The following is a 23,192-nucleotide window of genomic DNA, read 5'->3' as shown; positions in this document are numbered from 1 at the left end:
AAGTAGCATTGCACGCTAGAAAGGCCTGGAGGCTCTGGGTGTGAACATGGATACTGCCATGGACTAACTGTGTGACCATGAGAAGTTATTTATCCTCTCTATGCCTCAGTTTTCTCATCTGTAAAATAGGGATAATTACACCTACCTCATAGCTCATCTGCTCTTGTGAGAAATAAATGATATATGTCATGTAGAGTATTCAGAAAGTGCCGGGAAATATTCAAATTGTTTGATAAGTGGTGTGATATGAATACCAACTAATCAGCATAAACAACGAAATAGCTCATGGTTCATAGTAAGCCTTCAATGAAGAGTAACTATTATTTGGAAGAGGCAGCTAGAAACAGAATTTGGAGGGGGAGGGCACTGTTTCTATAAAATACAGCCCACTCTTAGATAGCTCTATGTATGACAGAAAAGGGCAAGTACCGGCTGGAAAAGATCTCTGAAAGTCCCCCCCTTGCCCGGGAGCCTCCTCTTTCTCCTGTCCCCTTACCACACCCCACTTCTGTAGACAGGTTATCTCCAGGGAAGGTGGCAAAATGGATCCTGTTTCCCAGACACTTAAAAAGAAAGCACAAAGGAAGTGTAAATAGGCACAATGTACATTTAAAACTGGCTAATAATTCGCCATAGAAGTCTAAAAGCCCCGAATAAAAGGACTGCAGAAGCAGCTAGTCCAGGACTTAAAGGGCTGCCCCACCCCCTCAGAAGAGAGAAGCATGAACCAGAATGCAGATTCCTTCATCAAAAAAGGACTGCTATGGGGAGAGGTGGAGGTGGGGTGGGGATGTCGACTAAACTAACAGCACGTTTAGTGATGTAGTTGGTTCACATTCTGGCACTGTTCTCAAAAATATTTGAAATAGGGGCTTCCTTGGTGGCGCAGTGGTTGAGAATCTGCCTGCCAATGCAGGGGACACGGGTTCGAGCCCTGGTCTGGGAAGATCCCACATGCCGCGGAGCAACTGGGCCCGTGAGCCACAACTACTGAGCCTGCGCGTCTGGAGCCTGTGCTCCGCAACAAGAGAGGCCGCGATAGTGAGAGGCCCGCGCACCGCGATGAAGAGTGGTCCCCACTTGCCGCAACTAGAGAAAGCCCTCGCACAGAAACGAAGACCCAACACAGCCAAAAAAAAAAAAAAAAAATTTGAAATATTTATAGACCCAGGAATGGGGGGTACATTTTAGGGAATTGTGTGAGAAGGATGAAAAACAGTTTCTGACTTTGTTCATCCCTTTGCCAGCACAGTCTTCAAGTGTTCAGGCCTGGTTGAATGAATAGACGGATGAGTGCATGGATGGCTCGTGGAAAAGAGAGGACAGGGTATGTTTAGAGAAGAAAAGTGCATATCAGGTGGGTTCCTGGAATGCAATTCTGCCCTAAACGTAAGTAAATTAAGGAACGACTCAGATGAGATGAAAGATTCTGCCCTGACACAGGAAAGGTATGTGAAGTGGCTCGGTCATTATCAGTAGAACTCAAAGATGCAGCAGATGCAGTCAGGTGAGACCACCACATTCCCAGGACTCCTCCAGATGCAATAAAGTTCCACCTTGAGAGGAAGTGGCTCCCTTCTGCCTACAGATCTGTCCCAACCCTCACTGCCATGCCTGATCACCAGCAGGTCCCCATCTTTATTAGTCTGCCAATATCTTGCCTAGTGTTTCTCCTGTGGTTCTGCTTCTTCAGCTGATCTGCCATCTCTGCCTTTCTAGCCACCCTAACCCCTCGCTTCCCTGTTTTAGGAAGTGGCTCTGAGTCAGACACTTGGATTCAAACCCTGGTTCCATCATTTACTAGCTGCGCGACGTTGGACAAATCATTTAACATTTTCTACGCCTAGGAAATGGATGATAAAAGTATCTACATCATAAGGTTATTGTGAAAATTAAGGGGAAAGAAATTCACATCGAGCAATTACAACAATTTTGGCCTATAACACATGGTAACTATTACTATGGTTACCGTAGTCTGGCTTAGATATTATTACATTTATGAAATTATACAGGCTAATTCCATGCCTCCAAAGTCTTTTTATGATTCCCAATTCCTTTTGTGCCTATGTTTAGACTCTATACCAAATCTCCTGGACCTGGTTTCAGTCACCCTAAGCTGTCTTCCAATTAATAATAGTATCTAAATTTTATTAAACTACTATGTGTTGGAACTTTATCTTTTTATGTATGTTATTTGATTGATTTCATCACCACAATAACCTTGTAAGGATATTATTACCCCACTTTACTGATAAGAAAATAGACTCAGAGAGGTAAATAATTTGTCCAAATCCAAACAGTTAGTAAACGGCAAGCACTGTGGTGAATCCAATTCTTTCTGCAAAAATAAAGCCCATCCCATTATTCTATGGTCCCTCCCGGTTGTTTCATGTGCATGGATCTGGTCCTCTTGACTTAACCCTAAGCATTTCCATACTGCGACACCTTCTATCTCCGTAACTCTAAGGGGTTACCACTCCTAGTATAGTGTTAGGCATGCCATAGGTACTCACTAACTGTTCATTTGGATGCTCAGAAAAAAAACATATCTGTACACAATTCTTTGGTAACATTCTGACTTAATAACTTGCTCTGTACAAAGGCCACCAATAAATAGTTCTAGGATTAATTTACAAAGCTCATGCCTTCACAACAAATTCTATCTGTTTGTTGAACAAACATGTCAACATATTTGCACGGTGGGAATTTAAGGAAGTCACCCAGATGACCCCTGTCTTTACATGAATGATGGCGGGGATCCAAAGACACATTCTTGTCGAAGGGATCTACCACTGTTCTACCCATTACAGCTGTGACCAAGCAAACCAGTGTGGCCCTGACATAACAAGTAACAGCCGCAGCTTCACTATAACGTACAGTCTGTCTCTACCACCCTCAGCCAGCCCCTCATTCTAAACCAGGGTAGCAGTGACCAACAGCTACTGTCCTAGTCTGTAGCTCTTTTCAACATCACAGAAAAATTAAGGCTATGAATTAGTAATTTTATTTAGGCAGAATTATTCCCATGGACCTTTTCATAACTAGCTCATAAAGAAAGAACTGGGATGATTTGTTTAATACTTTCATCCACAGAGAAATATCTAGAGAGAAGGTTTTATAGGAAAATGGCTGAAATTTTCATTGCCGAATGCCAGAAAAACAAATATCTTTGTTCTGTTTCAAATTATTATACTTTTCTGATTTTTCATAATTTTTTCTTTTTGGTTTCCATTTGGCTTTAGAGATGAACATGAGAAGGTCCGTTTATGTGGGGCTCATTCAAAGAACTGACCTTGTTAGTGAAGTCACGGAAATGACGGTCTATGGCCATCACAGACATAATGGCTCTGATAATGATAGAGCCGCTAAATTATGATCTGAACTTGGAAATAAAAGAGAGGAAGTTGCAAGGATCCTATTTTCAAGACAATGTCCCTGAACATGTCCTTGCAAATGAGAACAAGTAAGAAGAAATGAAGAGAATATACGATGTTCAGACAAGATTATTTCTAAACAGAACGCCTTTCCGCATTTTCTGTGACAAGTCCGCAACTCTTTAAATGAGCCCCTCGCAATTTCAGAGTTGCACCTGGTTCAATCGATGACTCCCGTCAATTCCTCACTTGCAAACCAGTCCCATTTTACTCTGCATGGGGAACACTGATGTCACAGAGGCTTTCAGCTATAGCATCCACTTATTCAGTATTCATTTCTCTCTAACCCTTGTGTAGTTGTGGCTGGGGTAAGGGAGGCGCAAAAGAATGGTAGGATTTAATTCTTGCCCGCCAGCATCTCACACCTGCAGAGATAAGACACAGACGCATGAAACAGTGACAAAGCTATACGGGGCTGCAGGTGGTCAGCGCCAGGTGAGTGGGACAGATGCTGCCACGTGAATTCCGAAGAGTGTGGAAACGCTGGGAAGAGCCTCACAAGAGGAATGGAATAAGAGCTGGACCTTGTGCAGTGTGAAAGCTCTAAAGGGGGGTGGAGCTTCCCCCCAAAAAGGGAACGGTGTCCACAATTCTCACACTTGGGATTGAACACTGCCTATTCATGCAACTGGGAGGGGACCACACTGCCTAGAGCAGAGTTACATGGAAATAGCTGAGATATGACCATATAGGTCAGTGGAGTAGGATTCAAAAATACCTTGAATCTTCAACATATCTTTAGTATATCTCAAATTATTAAAAATGGGTGGAAGACCTAAATAGACATTTCACCAAAGAAGACATACAGATGGCCAAGAGGCACATGAAAAGATGCTCAACATCACTAATTATTAGAGAAATGTAAATCAAAACTACAATGAGGTATCACCTCACACCGGTCAGAATGGCCATCATTAAAAATCTACAAACAATAAATGCTGGAGAGGGTGTGGAGAAAAGGGAACCCTCATACACTGTTGGTGGGAATGTAAATTGATACAGCCACTATGGAGAGAACAGTATGGAGGTTCCTTAGTAAACTAAAAATAGAACTACCAAATGACCCAGCAGTCCCACTACTGGGCATATACCCAGAGAAAACCGTAATTCAAAAGGACACATGTACCCCAATGTTCACTGCAGCACTATTTACAATAGCCAGGACATGGAGACAACATAAATGTCCAACGATAGATGAATGCCTGAAGAAGATGTGGTACATATATACAATGGAATATTACTCAGCCATAAAAAGGAATGAAATTGGGTCATTTGTAGAGATGTGGATGGACCTAGAGTCTGTCATACAGAGTGAAGTAAGCCAGAAAGAGAAACACAAATACCGTATATTAAGGCATATATGTGGAATCTAGAAAAATGGTACAGATGAACCTATTTGTAGGGCAGGAATAGAGACACAGACGTAGAGAATGCACATGTGGACATGGGGCTAAGGGGAAGGTGGGATGAACTGTGAGATTAGGTTTGACATAAATACACTACCATGTGTAAAATAGACAGCTAGTGGGAACCTGCCTTATAGCACAGGGAGCTCAGCTCGGTGCTCTGTGATGACCTAAATGGGTGGAAAGGGGGTAGGGTGGGAGGGAGGTCCAAGAGGGAGGGGATATAGGTATACATAGAGCTGATTCACTTCATTGTACAGCAGAAACTAACACAACATTGTAAAGCAATTTTACTCCAATTAAAAAAAAATGGCTTACATTTTAAAGTGACTGGTCAAGAAACTATTAAGTTTCATATACACACACAAACTTGTACATTATTCATAACAGCCAAACAGTGAAACAACCCAAATGTCCATCAGTGGATGAACAGATAAATAGTTTATATCCACACAATGGAATATTATTTGGCAACAAGAAGAAATAAATGCTGATATATGCTACAACATGGATGAAGCCTGAAAACATCATGTTCAGTGAAAGAAAGCAGTCACAAAAGGTCACATATCGTATGACTGATTCCATATATAAGAAATGTCCAGAACAGGTAAATCCATAGAGACAGCCTAGGGCTGGGAAAGTTGGGGGGTAATGGGGAGTGACTGATAATGGCTATGAGATTTACTTCTGGGGGGATGTGATGATTGCACCACTCTGAATATACTAAAACCATGGAACTATATACTGTAAATGAGTGAATTGTATGCTATATGAATTATATCTCAATAAAGCTTCTAGTAAAAAAAAAAACAAAAAAAACTCTTGAAAGAGGTGGGCTCCACGGAGTAGGGTCTAGGAGTCTGGTGTGGAGGGAAACTTACATTGTCACCACTCTGTTTACAATCAATATAGCCCAGTTGGAAATATATGGGGAGAAGACTGAGTTTCCCTTATCACACTCTGGCTCTTTTACAAATATAGGCCTTCTGATTTCCTAAACCTGCTAACCTCTACTTTTTTTAAAAATTTTTTAAAAATTAATTAATTAATTAATTTATTTATTTATTTTTGGCTGCATTGGGTCTTCGTTGCTGCACACGGGCGTTCTCTAGTTGCGGCGACCGGGGGATACTCTTTGTTGCGGTGAGCAGGCTTCTCATTGTAGTGGCTTCTCTTGTTGCGGAGCATGGGCTCCAGGCGCACGGGCTTCAGCAGTTGTGGCACACAGGGTCAGTAATTGTGGCTCACGGGCTCTAGAGTGCAGGCTCAGTAGTTGTGGCGCACAGGCTTAGCTGCTCCGTGGCATGTGGGATCTTCCCGGACCAGGGCTCGAACCCATGTCTCCTGCATTGGCAGGCGGATTCTTAACCACTGCGCTAACAGGGAAGTCCGCTAACCTCTATTTTTAAATTTACTTTGGTTTTTTAAAGAAAAAATAATTGTGTAGCTGCTCATGGGTATATGTCCCTAGGGAATCCCTGACATATACACCATGTTCAATCATTTCTGACCATTTCCGAGGTCCCTCTTGATTTCTGAAGGAATTAGGGTTATTGAATTTCAATACATTCCAGTAAACATTTACTGAGTGTCTGTCTTGGGGCAAGTACACAGGCAAGCAAGGCTAGGCAAGGGTAGGGAGAGGAATAAGAAAAGACACTCCTACTTCAAAGGGCTTGCCACCCAGAGGGAGAGAGACCTGAAAAAAAGGAAAACTCCAAGTACTGTGCCCTGTCACAAACACTGGCTGATCAGGGCGATAATTTTACCCAGTACTTCTCAAAGTAGCTACACAAAAATCACCTTAGAAGTGTATGTCAACAATGAAAATCCTAAGGCCCATCCCAAACTAGTGAACCAAAGTCTCTGAGAGGAAGGCCTGGGAACATATATATCAATCTAATGTTAACTGCATCCTGCCTGCAAAATGCACCCAATTTAAAATGATGAGATTATTCCCAGAAAATATGTGACTTGGTGTAAATACCTAGATGAGCCTTTCCCCAGCTGCATTCTGCAGAATACCAGTTCTTCAAGTAGTTAATAGCCATTCACTGGGGGAAAAAAAATGGGTTCTGAGATCAAATGACTTTGGGATATCTTTGGGTTAAATAAAATTTAATCGGTTTATTTATCACAGAATGCTAAGAGACTTTAGTGGCCTACTGTGTGCCGTGAAAGGGCACTGAATCTGGTCATTACCAAACTTACTTGACTAGGGACCCATTTTTCTTTCACATATGTCAGTGAACATACTAAACGAATGGCTAGAAATGCCTAACAAAATTAAGAGAGCGGAGATACTCTGGAAAAATATTACGATCTTCTACTTCTTAACAGAAGAAGAAGCATATGTAAGAGAATAAAATTTTTTTAAATAGTTTTTCCTTCTGGTTACTATCTGAGCAATATCCCAAATGCCCTTCTGTGTAGTCTGATTGTCACTTGGAATAATACTCGTTTACTGAGGAAGGGGTTGTTTAAAAATCAATTTGAAGATTTCTTTGCTGAGAAGTTCCTGAAGACCAAGGCTAGGGGAATACAGCATGTTTCCTCTCTGGTTTCCAGAGAAAACATAATAGGGTCTATCAGGATGGGTACAGGGCCCAGAATGGAGAGAGCTAGATCATAATTATTCTGCAGCCAGCTCTTGGTCCCTGGGGGTCCTAGATCTCTGAAACAAAACTATTTCACAGCCTTGGGATGAAGCCAAGTAATTTCCTTAGCCACGAATCAAGATCAACAGCTGGAAGACTGAAGCCTTCAAAACCTGGACACTGCTTCTAACCTGAGCTCCTTGGGTTAATTCAAAAGGTATCAGAAGAAATGGCCTAGCTTCCCAATCTCAGCAGCATACAACTAACCAGTCAGTCACCCAAACCAGAGTGGAGGGGTTCATCCTAGACTCCTCTCCCTTCCTAAGTTAGTTAGTTGTTAAACCTGCTGCCTTTATGACTTGAATATTTCTCAGTTCACCTCCTCCTCTATTCCCACTGCTACTGCCTTACTTGAGGCCTCCATCATTTCACACCTGTATTATTTCAAGAGCTTCGTAATTGGACTCCTTGCCTGAATTCTCCCTCTCCTCAAATCTATCTTCCACCCTGACCAATGCACATCTGATCATACCACTTTCCGTTTTAAAAATCCTTCAATAGCTCCCAATTACCTACTGCAAATAATTTTCCCCAAAGTGTGTTCTGCAGAACACAAATGTAATACATGATCTACAATAAAGGACTCCTTTGAAATTAGAGGCCAGTGTCATTATGTGGAGGTACAATAAAGAGGACTATCCATCAGTGTCTGATCTGTCCCTCAGTATTGCAGAAAGGTCCAATAATTTTTTGGAGAATCAGGACGCAGAAGAAGCCCCAATCAGTAAATTGGGAAATGCTTCTAGAGTCTATCCATGTCTTTGGTTGGGGGAATCTCAGAAATTATTGTAACATAAATGCTTAGGGGATAGTGGGCACTTTTTACACTTCTAAAGAAATGGTATATAACTGCATCACTTTGCTGTACACCTAAAATCAAATAGTTGATTGTAAATCAACTATACTTTAATTTAAACAAAAAAAATTTTTTTTTTGGCCACACTGCAGGACAAAATTTTTTAAATTGTGGGATCTTCGTTCCCTGACCAGGGTTCGAACTGGTGACCCCCGCAGTGCAAGCGCAGAGTCCTAACCACTAGAATGCCAGGGAATCCCCGCCCCCTCCCAATTTTTTTTTAATTAAAAAAAAAAAGAAATGGTATAGTTTACATTCAGAGCCTGATGGGTATACCCAAGTTTTCTCCAGGAAGGCAATCTTGAACTTCAAAATTATCCTCTTCTATTAAGTATGTGGAGGTGAGGTTTTATGCTCACAGCATCTTTGCAAGTCCTAAATTAGGAGATGAAAATCAAATACCCTAAGAATCAGATAGATCACCGCTGACAAAATTCTGGCTGAGTTTCCAGAATTAGGTATCTGATATGTGCCTCCCCTGCAACGTCTTCAAGATATCTTCCTACTAAACTAGTCACTAAGTTAGACAAATCTTCAGTATTTGAGTTGGCTGCTGGCTGGCATTTTGAAAGCCAGCTACTCTATGTAAATGCAACACTCAAGCAAAAAATCTAACAACTAGTTGCACATCTTACAGTCAGAACATATTTTACTTAAAAGGGATATGAATCAAAACATTCATAGAAACTAAGCTATGCATTTCCTTATTATTTTTCTGTCTTTTTTGTATTCTTCTCTCTTTTCCTTTCTCTTAAAAAATATTTTGGGAAGTTCACCCCCACTAAGTTTGGAATGTGGCATGAAGAACTTTTTTCAAAGCTACCTTTATACAGTGTATATTTCAAAACCAGGGCAAAACAATATCACACTTATCAACATATTACTCATTCCTAAGAAAACCCTAATAGTTATAATATCTTGCATAGTTTGCATAGTTCTTTATATTGTAACTTTGATCCAAGGGGTTTAAAACACACACACACACACACGCATGAGCACGTGCATGCGCGCACCATTCAAGATACCACAGCTGATGAAAGCATCTATAATAATTATAAGATCTACCTCAACCTGCTTACAACACTACAACACTCTGTAGTAGCAATAATTAAAGAATCAGAGCTATAAAAATAATATGAGAAACTAATGTCTAAAAATAATGTATATTATTTTATAAGTAGATAAATTTTCAAAATGAAAACACTTAGTGTTCACGTAATATGTTTGCCAGCTTAGCTTTAATATTTAAAGACTTAATCAGCACCTCTCTGTTGAGTACACCCATGTACCAAGCACACACTCTTCCAAGAGTAAACATCTGAATCTTAGAACTTTATTCAAATAAACCTCAACAGAGACGCATGGCAATCATCATTTTATCCTTTATCGTCTGAACTGGCTCTCTGCTGATGCCCTGGCACTGTTCTGTAAGCATAAGGACCAGCTCTCACCACTGAAAACAGCCTGGTTCTGACCCTGCAGACACTGCTAGAGCCAGAGAGAAAGTCTACTCTGAGTCCTCTTTACCTTAGCAATCATCATTATTAGAGGGGTGAGGCATCTACCGTACATGGCAGGTAACCACCAGTATAGTGAGTAATCTGTCCCAGGGAGGGTGGTGAAGCAAAAGGCCAAGAGGAGCATCAAGCAACAAGAGAACGTTCTGCTCCAGACACTGGAAGGGCATGGTCTTCCCATCTCCCAGTGATGAATCATGTGTCCCATCCTTGGCCAACTGGTCCACCAGTCAAGGATTAGAGCTCTTCTGAACTCAGGACCTCCAGCACATAGTCAGTGTAAGAATCTCCTCCCTCTGTATTTCTCAGGCTCTAACAATGGGAAGCAAGGGCCTTCATTATGTCCATCCTAACCTTAATCCCTATCCCAGTTTCCAGAATCCCACTAGTTTCACTTGCTTCCCCAAAAGAGACTTAAAAACTTCTAGCTGAAGTATAAGGCACATACAGAAACATGCCATATACATGTGCAACTCAATGGATTTTCACAAATTTTACATTGCATAACTGGCAAGCAGTCAAATGGACTTTTTAATAGAGACACACGAGGTCTGTTTAGCTTTACCAAAAATGGCAAAGTCTGGTCTCCAAGCTAGTATTTTCCATGGGCTTCGTATAACCTCGCAAAACAATTTCCGCTTTAACACTGTAAAGGGAATACTCCTCTTAGCCTTCCCACCCCCACTCCACTAAGTCAATACATCTTTTAATAAGGAGGCTGTCATCAGAACGGTAAAATCTCCCAGCGCTAATCCTTACTCCCACCAAACCTCCCACTGTTTTATGTGCTGGGAATCACAATGTGATGACGTTAGGAGGGATCCTAAGAATTAATTCTGGTTCAGCCATGACAGTGGAGCGGAGCTGAGCCACAAGCTGGTCACATCCACGCTTTTCTATATCTGCTCATTATCTGCAGAGATCTTAGTGTATTGTGGTGGAAGCCCGCACAGCTTAACTTCTCAAGCTTTCGCCACAAAACTAGTATTTAAATCTTTTATTTTCTCCCATTGTTAGACCTTGTTGAAGTAATCCAAATCTTAATTTAGACAAAACACTATTAAAATCCAGGTCACCATTTTCAGTAGAACTATTTTCACATATGAAGGGCAACACACATCTCCAATAGAAAATGACCAAAAGGGACTTCCCTGGTGGCACAATGGTTAAGAATCCGCCTGCCAACGCAGGCAACACAGATTCGATCCCTGGTCTGGGAAGGATCCCACATGCCCTGGAGCAACTAAGCCCGTGCGCCACAGCTACTGAAGCCCGCACGCCTAGAGTCCAAGCTCCGCAACAAGAGAAGCCACCGCAATGAGAAGCCCGTGCACCACAATCAAGAGTAGCCCCCACTTGCTGTAACTAGAGAAAGCCTGCGCACATCAACGAAGACCCAATGCAGCCGTAAATAAATAAATAAATAAATAGATAGATAGATAAATAAGTAAATAAATTTATTTTCAAAAGAAAAGAAAAAAAAAAAAAAGAAAATGACCAACAGCAACACCTCGAGCTTCACTGGCATCTTCAGAGGTATGTTTTAGGAATCTCTTCCGAGTACATGCTTTCATCTGTTGACATGAATATACTCAGAGAAGGCCCAATAACAATGTGTATGAAAGCAGCGTCCTCTCCAGATCAGCCTCCACTCTTCCCCACTCTACTCTTTTTTTTTTTTAATAAATTTATTTATTTATTTATTTATTTTTGGCTGTGTTAGGTCTTCGTGTCTGTGCGAGGGCTTTCTCCAGTTGCAGCGAGCGGGGGCCACTCTTCATCGCGGTGCGCGGGCCTATCACTGTCGCGGCCTCACCCATTGCGGAGCACAGGCTCCAGACGCGCAGGCTCAGTAGTTGTGGCTCACGGGCTTAGTTGCTCCGTGGCATGTGGGATCTTCCCAGACCAGGGCTCGAACCCGTGTCCCCTGCATTGGCAGGCGGATTCTCAACCACTGCGCCACCAGGGAAGTCCCCCACTCTACTCTTACACCGCATCGCTGACCTATAAGCCCTACTCTTTGGCTTCTGGTTGGGTTTGGCCAGTGGGAGCCCCAACAGAGTCCAGAGTGAGAGGAGAGAATGAGTTTAGGGTATTTATCCCCTAGCTTCCTCCCCATGGGATGCCCTCAGGCTGGCTGCAACCCTCCACAGGCAAAGCTGCATCCTTCTCGAGGTAGCCTTCTTGACAGGACTCAGTCCTCCTAGGTTTCCATAACCATGCCCTTTTCTGGTCCCATTAAGCCTAAGGGTGGCAACAGCTCTGCAGTTACCAGACCTCGTGCTTTCCTTACACCCTACCAACACCTTTTCAATTTATTAAACCCTCTCAAATTGTCCTAATTTGAGGATGCTATCTGTTTTTTGTAGAGATTCTGATTGATACAAGGACCTCTCGCCCCCCCTACTCAGAAGGTGTCGTTTCCTTTTACCTTTGACAAATATTGCTACCCATTTTTACCTTTTAAAAATATCACTACTGAATCATGCAAATGTTTTCCTGGATTGGAAGCTCATGGAGATGAACTGAAAATAAGAAAGAATAAAAATGGAACTTTGGTCACTCTTGGCTAGGGCCAAATGTAGCATCGACGTGCAAATGTCATCAAGACCTGCATACAAATAATGAAGACGCCAACATTTTCCTAAAACACAAAACCTCTTTCTGACATTCTCTAACACTGAGTTTTTAATGTTCGTTTAAGTTTTATGGATGCACTATCATTTTAATCCGCCAAGGACTGGGGATTTCAAATCGTATCAGAAAGCAATAGCAAACAAAAAAGCTTGAAAGAAATTGCAACTTTAATCTGGATTCCAAGTTAGATAAAGGTCTCACCATTTGCGTCAGAGAGCAATCTAGTCTCTATCTTGGAGATTCTCCCAACTCCCAACTGCTTTGTTAGCTGTCAAGCAAGCACCATACAAAATAACTTGCTTATATCACCCTTCAGTGGTTTATTCCAATTTTTTATATTATTAACCCTGGTATTCAGCATTGTAAAAAGAACACTGCTCTAGAAAGAGATGTGAGGAGGTTCCAGGGCCAGTTCCACCACAAATTGTCTGGGTCATTCTGCACAAGTTGCCTCACCGCTTTTGAACCTCAGTGTTTTCATTTATGAAATGAAGTGCAGGGGCGGGGGGGTGGATGCAACTTCTCAAATCTTTGTGAGTTTTTAAAAATAACATTACAACAGAGAGTAAATAAATTCTTCTTATGGAACCTGGAAGCCTCAGCCTAACGCTGCTTCCCTTGATCGAGAAATTTCTTTGAAGTCTTATATTTCACAATAAAATTTTGAGCTAATTTGGTTTATTCTCAATCAATCAAAAGAGAATGTTTATATTCTCAATCAATCAAAAGAGAATGTTCATATTTATTTTAATATAAAAATGTTTTACAATACTCACCAATATCTATAAATCTTAAAATGTACTAACCCAGCAATTTCACTTCTAGGAAACCATTTTGGGGAAATGCTCCATGTGTATACAAAGATTCATATGTAAGAATATTAACCATAACATTTATCTGCAGGATTGAAAATGGGGAATATTCTATCAATGGGCTAAATTCATTATGGTAAATCCACCCTACACAGTCATTATGTCATTCAGTTATTAAAAAGAATAAATTGTTAGGGAAAAACACCCCTGGTACATTTTTAGGTAAAGAAAGACAAGTCACAGAATAATATTTATGATGATCTCATTTATATTTTTTTAAATTAAAAATAGCATATATGTGCTTGTAAGTATGTTTTTCTAAATATCCATGTCTATCAATGTATAGAAAAAAGGTCTGAGTGGATACCCACTAAATTGCTAAGAACAGCTACCTTTGAGGAAGGGACTAGTTTGGGAGATAGTCAAGGAAGACAAATTTTTCACACTATATGGTTTTTTACTGCTTAAATTTTTTTCCTAAATACCTCATTTCATTGAATTTAAGATAACAATGATTTTAAGACTCATCATCAGATTATGTAGCACTAGGGGGAAAAGCTACCAATAAAACTATGAGATACCATTACTTTTAAGATGTAGCCCCATTTTAGATGTATCAAAATGTGTGTGTGTAATGTCTGAAACATTTATATTAACATATTTCCATACAAATAACCCAATGAAAGTTTAGTATTAGTTGTTTTGTTTGTTTTTTTATACTGCAGGTTCTTATTAGGCATCAATTTTATACACATCAGTGTATACATGTCAATCCCAATCGCCCAATTCAGCACACCACCATCCCCACCCACCGCAGTTTTCCCCCCTTGGTGTCCATATGTCCATTCTCTACATCTGTGTCTCAGCTTCTGCCCTGCAAACCAGCTCATCTGTACCATTTTTCTAGGTTCCACATACATGCATTAATATACGATATTTGTTTTTCTCTTTCTGACTTACTTCACTCTGTATGACAGTCTCTAGATCCATCCACTTCTCAATAAATGTTTCAGACATTACATGAAATTTCTAAAAATCTTATATTTGTATTTGTGTGGAAATATGTATGGAAATATGTTAATATAAATGTTTCAGACATTATATGAAATTTCTAAAGATCTTGTATTTGTATGGAAATATGTATGGAAATATGTTAATATAAATGTTTCAGACATTACATGAAATTTCTAAAAATCTTATATGTTCTGGTATAATGTTATAAGTAATAATCCTAGTTATTACTTTAAAATGTATATCTCAGAAATAACTAATTTTCTTGTCAACTGCATTATTATGAACTTTCATCAAATCTTTAACAGTGGTCATTTTTAAGTCTTTTGTCATTTACAGACAGTTCTGGGTGTACTCTGATGCTTTTGCAAATATGTTCCTATAAAAGGCTTTCATCTTCAAGAAATTCATGGAAAAGACTCTGACAAGTACAGGTTTCTGGTAACTGACTGTACTGCTGAACTGAATGAATAAGCATTTTCAGAACTCTAATGAAAAACTGATGAACTCATAAAAGTGCTAACAAAAGATCAAGATGAAAAAAAAAAATCAATTACATGGGACTGAGTGAACTGATGAGGATGAGTATAATTTTTGTGACTTTCTGTCTGAATTAAAAAAAAAAATCCCACAAGGACTCAGAGGCAAAGAATATACAAATCAATTTTCACTGCAAAGTAAAGGAGCTGTTACAGTGGAGGATTGCTGGACTGAATGTCAATATTATGACATAGTATGAGTGTGTTTCATGTTTGGTAATTGCAATCATTGTTGCTTTTGTTGTGGTCATCCATGTACAATGCTTGGTGTCAGTCTATCTCTTGTAAAAATAAAATACAGTGTGTGTGTGTGAAAAAAAAAAAACAACAAAATGTGTGTGTGAGGGGGCATATGCCTCAGGGTCAATAAAATACACTATATGACCTCAGAAATTGTTACAATATAGAAGAAAACTAACATTGGGACTCTAGAAAGACACATCATGTCTTATATACCAAATTTTTGGTTTTTAGTTAGCTAATAATTAAATGTGACTATCAAGGATCTTTTCTTTATAAAATCAAGTTTCGACATAGCATTTTCGGACCTGTGTGGTTTTATTCCTTACTCTATTCTGCAGCATCTTCACACTTCACAGCAGGCCCTGTGCATCATGATAACTAGGAAATGTTCTGTGCTTCCCTACCTTATCAATTTCACCTACATAATAGAAATATATAACTCCATCCCTATATTCTAAGCAACAACAACATGATCAAATGTGAGATTATTTGAAAGTCTAATAATAAATTCTTAATTCTACCTCTTGGATCAATAGAGCCATTGAATCAAATAAACCCCAAGACATTAATCTCTGGAACATCATTTGAAATATTAAGCTATCAATAATGACTCTTTGGAAATAAATTGGGGAACTAATTTGTTTACTCACTAACTATTTTAGCATGATGGTCATCACATTTTTCTAGCTTGTTGATAAATATTTGCCTCCAACTCTTACTTCATTCAAACACTATTTAAGAGAATATCTGATTTGGGGCTGAAGTAAACATTCTTTATTTTTTCATCTTGGTGGTCTTTCACTTTATCATAGAGGAAAATCAAACAAATCAGGCACAGTCACTCCTTTTAAAAGTAATGAATGACTTTATAAAAAATAATGAATATCTCCTAGAATTTATTCTATTCCTGGGGTTTTCCTATTGACTGATTATTGTTTTCAGTACATCCCAAAGGATAATAATGCTGAGCTGAAGAAAAGTTTATAAAGCAAGAAAACACCAAACAATAAACATTCTTGATGATTAAATGTCACAACCATCACCAAACAATTATTTAAACTTTTTTTGTCAGTACTTCCCTAGTGTACAACTAAGAAGGAAAGACAGAGATAATCTAAAGAAGAAATACCTCTCCTCAATCATCAATAAGAATTAGGAGAAGCTTACTTCTCAGAAAGCATTTTTTTTGCCTTTGATTTTTTTTTTCTTAGAGATGAGACTCAAATGTTTCCACCTCAAATCGCTGTGGTCTGGAAGTGCACTGTGGGTATTGGCAAGCAAATGAGCAATAGGAAAAGCATCCTTTTTTGGCTTCTAGAGTTAAAAATCTAAGATAAAAACAAAAAAATCTTCCTTTTCAAACATCTAGTCCTTTCAAAGGTGTGTGTCACACACACCTTCTTCCTTCAAGATTCTGAAAAAGACTCAAGGTCCAAATTCTGACCCCTTAGTCAGTATACATAAAACACCATGGTAATTGATCATTTCAAAAAGCAAATGGCATATGGTGGCATTTGTACCCCAACTGAAGAAATTGCTTATCAGCAAACAGAACAAAATTTTGGATTTGAAGAAACCTTAGAAATTATCTAGTCAAACCTCTTTGTTTTATAGGAGGAAATATTGAGGATTAGAGGGATTACATGACTTGCTCAAGGCCACTGCTAGTAAGTGGCAAAGACCAAAACCTCCAACTCCCAGCAATTATGCGCTACCACCCCCTCTTCTGAAAACACAACAAACCAATCAACCAATCATGAGGCCTTAGGGGATTAGTGCATATTTTCACCTGTCAACTACTATAATATTTTTGGAAATCACTGTCAAAAGCCATGCAAGTACTCTGAAAATAAACCACAGGATTTGGTGGGAATATTAAAACCTGCCAAGGAAGGAGTATGTTTAGGTCCCAAAAGCATAAGTATATTCATTATATGTACAATAATAATAGCAGAAAACACTTACAGTATATGTTTTAAGAGCTTTACAAATATTAACTAATTTAATTTTCAAAACCACCCCAGATGCAGGTTCCATTATCACTGACACTTCGGGGATATGGAAACTGAGGCCCAGAAAATTTAAGACGTACCCAGGGCCACAAGCTAGGAAGTGAAAAGCCAGGACTTAATCCCTGACAATCTTGACTGAGTCTCTGTTTTTAATCACAATCCTAGTACACCACATACACATGTTTCATAATACAAAACACAAAAAGTAAACCTGACATTTTCTCAGCTCATAGCCATGTTCGGTAGAAGATAAATTTTTTTAAGTTTTATGGAGGTTAAAAATGGTTGAGAGATACTTTTAATTAATTTATTTTATTTATTTACTTTTGGCTGCGTTGGGTCTTTGTTGCTGCACGCAGGCTTTCTCTAGTTGCAGTGAGCTTGGGCTCTAGAGTGCAGGCTCAGTAGTTGTGGCACACGGGCTTAGTTGCTCTGCGGCATGTGGGATCTTCCCAGACCAGGGCTCGAACCCGTGTCCCCTGCATTGGCAGGCGGATTCTTAACCACTGAGCCACCAGGGAAGCCCCAAGAGATACTTTTAATTACAACCTTATCACTCACTGAACTTTTCAACAAATCTGCTAATAGAATAATAACACTGGAGGTCAGATTCTTTTTCCTATACGATGCTCAAACTAAAAAGAAGAGAGGGATTACAGAATAATAGGAACAAAAAAGGCAAAATAAGAGGACTACGTTATTCACAAACTACACAATCAAGCTCCTGAATAATTGGCAGCTGCCAATATTCATGTTAAGATGTACGATCTTAGATCAATTCCCTTGAATGAAAAGGGAATGAAAGCAAATTCAAAACATCCTGTTTTAAATGTGAGACTTTTCAATATTTCTGAGAACAGATGCAAAAGAAAAAAATAGGATATAGGAAGTACTGATATTGTGGCACCATTTAAGAGAGAGAAAAGTATTTATTGCTCAAACCACATATTTATGCTATAAAAGAATACATAAATGTATAGTGAGAACAAGGATTGGTCTATTTAGATCTTAAAAACTGCCATGTGAGCTATCTGGGTCACCTTCCTTTTGTCTGGGCTGCACAGTTTTATCACAGACTCTTCAAAGTCCTAAAAAGTTCAAAGTCCAAGGTATAAAAATCTACAGCTCCCAATCGGCTTCCCATTATTTTATGTGAACTGTAAACTCTCCTGGGTTTGCACACTACTAGTGCTCCGTCCTCAATAAGTATGATCCCAGGCACCTGCTCCACGTGGCCTCACCTTGGGTAGCAGTGTAACAGCTGTTGCTGCGTTTACTGTCTGCGCAGCCCGATGCAAACACATTACAGGCACCTAAGTCAGCCTGATTTAGATCAGCATACAGAGTCTCTATCTACGTAGCTTTCTTGGTATAATTTTTAACTTAGCTTCATGGAAATCATCAAGCTCATGACTTGATGATTATTGTAAAGGACCAGTGGGAGAGGGAAGAAAAAGAACACAACTTAACACATTCAGTTATGTCTCCTGTCCTCCTTGGGTGGCTTAGTTTACCTAGGTAAGGGATGTTTAAGGCAGATGGTGAACTGAATGATGAGAACTGTCCACACAGAAAGAAGATCCAAGCTGAACTCTGATGGAAAGGGAAGGGCTAAGGCAATGGGGTGCCTCCTCACCTTCACCCTAAAAGCATGTTTTTTTCATCATTATTGCAGACTTTCCTACAGAACATCTTACACCACAGAATAATGTAATGTTCACTGTGTACACATAGAGTCAGAAGACCACATTCTAAAGTCCTGATTGACTCATCGTAATCGAATAGGAAGCAGAACATGAGCAGGAAAGGAGATACAGAAGCCCCTGAGGAAAGGTGGGGATCAATCTTAATGCTTCCCTCTGTCGCTCGAAAATGCGAAGTACCAAGAAAGAGGCAAGACTGATGACCTTGGAGAGGCAAATTCATGGGTTCTGACCAGATTTAAGGAATTTCTCTCTTTAGCTCCACGACAATTACATCTAGAAATCATTTCAATATATACTGCTAAGAACTGATTGATTGAAGAGAAGGTTCTGTTCACCACTTACTTAACAGACTCGGGACAAACACCAAAATTGCTCAACTGAGTAAAACAAGTTGATTTTCTTAGTCAAATTTATTACACATAAGCAGCATTTGGTTTTCCTCTCTGGCCAGTGATGGAGTCTTTCACAGAACAGGCCTGACTCTCTAGAAATAGGCCAGAAAGACTTTTTAACCCCAGAAGGGATCTTCTGATATACCAAACCATAAAGACCTCTGGTCTAAACATTTCCAAAAGAAATCTAATCCTTACTATCCCTAGAGTGTTTTTCCAAAGGTCCCTAAACACACAAAGCCTCCTGTTTGAAATTTATCCTCCTTCCTAACAAGCACAAGGACATATCTTCATATTTAATAACTCTATTATAATCTTTGAAAGTAGCAATCATTTATTCTCTTGGGGATGTGTTGCTTTTCAACCCTCTTGGGTATCTTTATGTCAAAAGCAGTTAGTTTCCCTTCTCCAAAAGTTCTATGGCAGAAATCTCCCACTTAGCATTAACCATGAATTAGCAAAGCATGGATCATATCTATACGTGAATGTCCATGAATGTACGAGGGTGTACAGTGTGTGTACACCTATGGGTACACAGACATTTAGGCAAACAAACATAGTTACACAGCTTATAGAAAATGAATAGTTTAAATAATTAACATATAGTTATCCTTATAATATGTAAGTAGATGTAAATTTACATACGTGCTTTAATATATACGTACCCATTAGATTTTGTAAAATTTACCTTCACTTTAAGAGTTCTAATAGTGTTAATAAATATACTATGGCTCCTTTCTGTGATTGAAAACATTTACAAGAATATATTTCCCTCCCTAGTAAATGCCTTGGATTATGATCTGATCATCTTTTTTATTGAAAAAGGTCAGGTCCCTCTCTCTACATTCAGATTTAAGCATTTGGAAAAGGAACAAATTGTGTCAGAGAAATCAGCTATTAATGTAATGTGCAGTTAAGCCTGGCTTCCCTTTACAAAATACTCTTAAGAATCTGTATTTCATTTAAAATGCTCAAAATTCCAGAAGGTCCATGTAGGAACTTTATATTTTGCAAAGCGTCTCCTGCACAGGCCAGTCTAGTCCTCATGTGCTCAATATCTTATCAAGTGAGAACAGGACTTCACAGAATGCAATACACAGTAGCAGGTTTAGAATGACATACTTACATACATGTACAACGACAGCCTGAAAGGATGCACAGTAATATGTTAACAGCAATTATCTCTGGGTGGATTTTAGGTAACTTTTTCTACTTATCTGCTTCTTCCATTTATCCCTATAAAAACATCTCTCATACTGTTTGTGTAATACCGCTGCTGAATGAAAAAACCTGTTCTTACAGTGATTTCACAAACGTCAAAATACACAATGAATCCATTTATAAGATGTGTATACCAAGGAGCAGATCTATCAAAATCAATTGTGCATCAGATAAAAAACAGATAGTGTACATTGGGGGCTCAGCCAGTGAAAAGTATCTTGGCCATCAAGAGCTGCATGAAGACCCAGTGGAGGCGGGGAAGGTGGAATGGGGCAACCCTCCCACAGAAGACAACATAGTCACAGTCTGTGCATGATGGAAGTAACTGACCTGGGCTGGGTGTGGACCCACTCAGGAGCACACACTCCATTATCCATGTCAAGGCAACAAAAGGAGTGATGTGACATTCTGTGTGAAACCTCCCACTCCCGTGCGGGGCCTTGCTATGGGACACCAAAAGGTCTTTTGTACGTCCTTGCAAATCTAAATGATGCTGACACTTAACTACCCTCCTAGAAACCAGAGCAGAAGTTAACGGACTCGTCCAAAAAGGCTCCAAAGGACTCAAGTCTAAAACGCCCAGACTTGAGTGTGTTGCAGCACGACTCCTGTCCCCCTCTCCCTGTATATACGCAGTACGTGAAACACAGAGGTTACCAGCAAAAATCTAGGGTACCCGGAGTAGACTATCTACCTCTGGACCAGATTCTTATGAAAAGGCCTCGCATCACAGTACCAAAATCTCTCTCATGCTACGGGGAGGTGCGGTGCTAACAGTGTACAATAACACTTTGTTCTTATTCAGAATAAAAAATATCAGTCCCCAGGCGAGATGATCTTATTACAGGCTGACTGTGTCAACACACTGAATAGAATGACTTATGACAGGTAAAACCCCGCACACCCCACGAAGACATTTTCAACAGCACAGAGAGGTGGGACACATGTGGGTGGCTTCCCCAGCCCCCCCAAAGGAAGCGCCGTACTCAGCTTTTAGTGACTGTGTATTCTCGGACTGCAGCTGGGCGTCTGAGAAAAGCCTCTCCACACCTATCCACCAGACCTGTTCCGAGAGCTTAGCTTCGATCTGGGCAAACCCCACACTTACAGCCATAAATGCATTGGCATTGAGAAAGACTGCTGAGGATGTGGCTCTCCAGGTGTGGCTTTATTTTTCACTTCACCGGGTCAGCTATTTAGGCCTAGTCTTCTCCATTGGCTTGAAGCTTTGTTCACACCATCTTGGGTAACACATCACATTATTCTTCCTTATAAAAACAAATAAACTCAAATGAGCATTCAAAGGCAGTTCACCCCTCCGAACACCTCTGCCTTCCCCTCTGATTTATGGGACACCCTTCCGATCCCACCCATTAGAAAGCCTCCCCTACTCTCTCTCAACTAAGGATGGGCCAGGTGCCTTTCTTCCTTCCTCAAGTTTCCCACCTGCCTTGCCTCTGCAGACGTACACAGCCCCGAGGACCTCAGCCTGCTGGCCGCCACTGAGTCACTGGGAGCAGAGCACTGCAGTACCTAGCACTACCTGCCATCAACTACCGCCACGGGCTCAAATCACTGCACTCGGCACTTGCCACCCCACCCAAGAGCTCGGCCGTCCTGGGAGGCTGGACCAAGAGGGGAAAGAACACGTTTTTATACGTATAATGGCTCCCCTCTGAACCACTGCAACCGAAATGTACACAGTTCTGGAGAACAAGGTGCTGGATACATTCATTCCTAGCCGACTCTGGTCAGAGCAGCCGGTGTCTCACATCACCGGTTTATTCTGCAGTAAGTCCAATCCACTTAAGTCTAAAACCAAGGGTCGAAAAGTTGCAATTCAATGAGGCATCACATGTTTCATAACTGAGTGTGGAGAGAAGGGGTAGGAGAAATAATCAGACCTCCCGAAGAACCAAGCCGGGGAAGCAGTTCACTCAACTCCTCTACTTGCCGTTTCCATCCTCCCACCCCGCTTGCCAACGTGGACCTTCCCTATCTCAGCCACCGCGTTTCCGACTACAGTCCCTTGCAGTAAACTGACAGGCTGGTAATTTACGAGCACGCTGGGCAACACCAGAGAGACTTTGCAGAAACAGAGTTGGAGTGAGAGCTCACACGCAGACAGGCAGGAAAATGGGATGCCTCATCAGAACAGAGGGTTTCTATCTTTCAGGGCTAGCACATCATTTGATACATACGTCTGCACTGACGTATAGCATAGGGGTTTTTTTTTGTGTGTTATAATCTGTTTGTTTGGTGGTTTAGCCAGAGAATCTTATATAACACATTCCTGTTTCAAATGTAGCAACATGTATGCCATTGCACTCAGAAGATTCAGGCTCCGCACAGCAGGTCCCATTCCCATCCCGAATCATTCTACCTTGCAAGGTTTCTATATAATTGATGAAAAAAATCAAGAACCACCACTAGCAATAGTAAAAGAAAGATTCAGTCATCAGCTTTACCCTGGATTCAAAAGCTAGCATTCAGATGGTATGATTTTAGGGATTTCTCAAAACCACCTTCATCCTGATTTTAATACATTATATGAGTCTCACCTGCGGAGGGAAAGGAGTCCAGTTTTCTAAGCCAAAACACAAGTGAGCCTACTCCGGGCTTCCAGGGTAGAGTACAGGGACATACTTCCTGCCTCTGCACTGGGGTGTTATATGACCACAACCTTTGCATCTGATTTCCTTAACAAAGAAGCAGGAGATCTGCACTGCTTGTTTGGCCAGAAAGCACA

The 23,192-nt window shown here is 40.3% G+C and overlaps 1 protein-coding gene across 6 annotated transcripts in view; it reads right to left on the bottom strand.

Moving 5' to 3' along the window:
- CACNB4 (calcium voltage-gated channel auxiliary subunit beta 4) overlaps positions 1-23,192 on the bottom strand; it is a gene marked incomplete at its 5' end in the record, with an annotated part of 250,477 nt that overhangs the window by 113,759 nt on the left and 113,526 nt on the right. For 3 of the 6 annotated variants that reach the window (XM_082395769.1, XM_082395770.1, XM_082395768.1), the window contains one exon: positions 21,552-21,711. The exons of the other annotated variants lie outside the window; for them this stretch is intronic. In XM_082395769.1, coding sequence (XP_082251895.1) covers positions 21,552-21,557 — 6 coding nt within the window. The remainder of the gene's footprint in view (positions 1-21,551; positions 21,712-23,192) is intronic. 6 annotated transcript variants of the gene reach the window in all.

Source organism: Balaenoptera borealis, assembly GCF_965194805.1.
Source record: "Balaenoptera borealis genome assembly, chromosome: 6".
Classification (NCBI taxonomy): Eukaryota; Metazoa; Chordata; class Mammalia; order Artiodactyla; family Balaenopteridae; genus Balaenoptera; species Balaenoptera borealis.
Note: the sequence above shows the minus strand (reverse complement) of the source record. Positions and strands in the feature narration are given on the sequence as shown.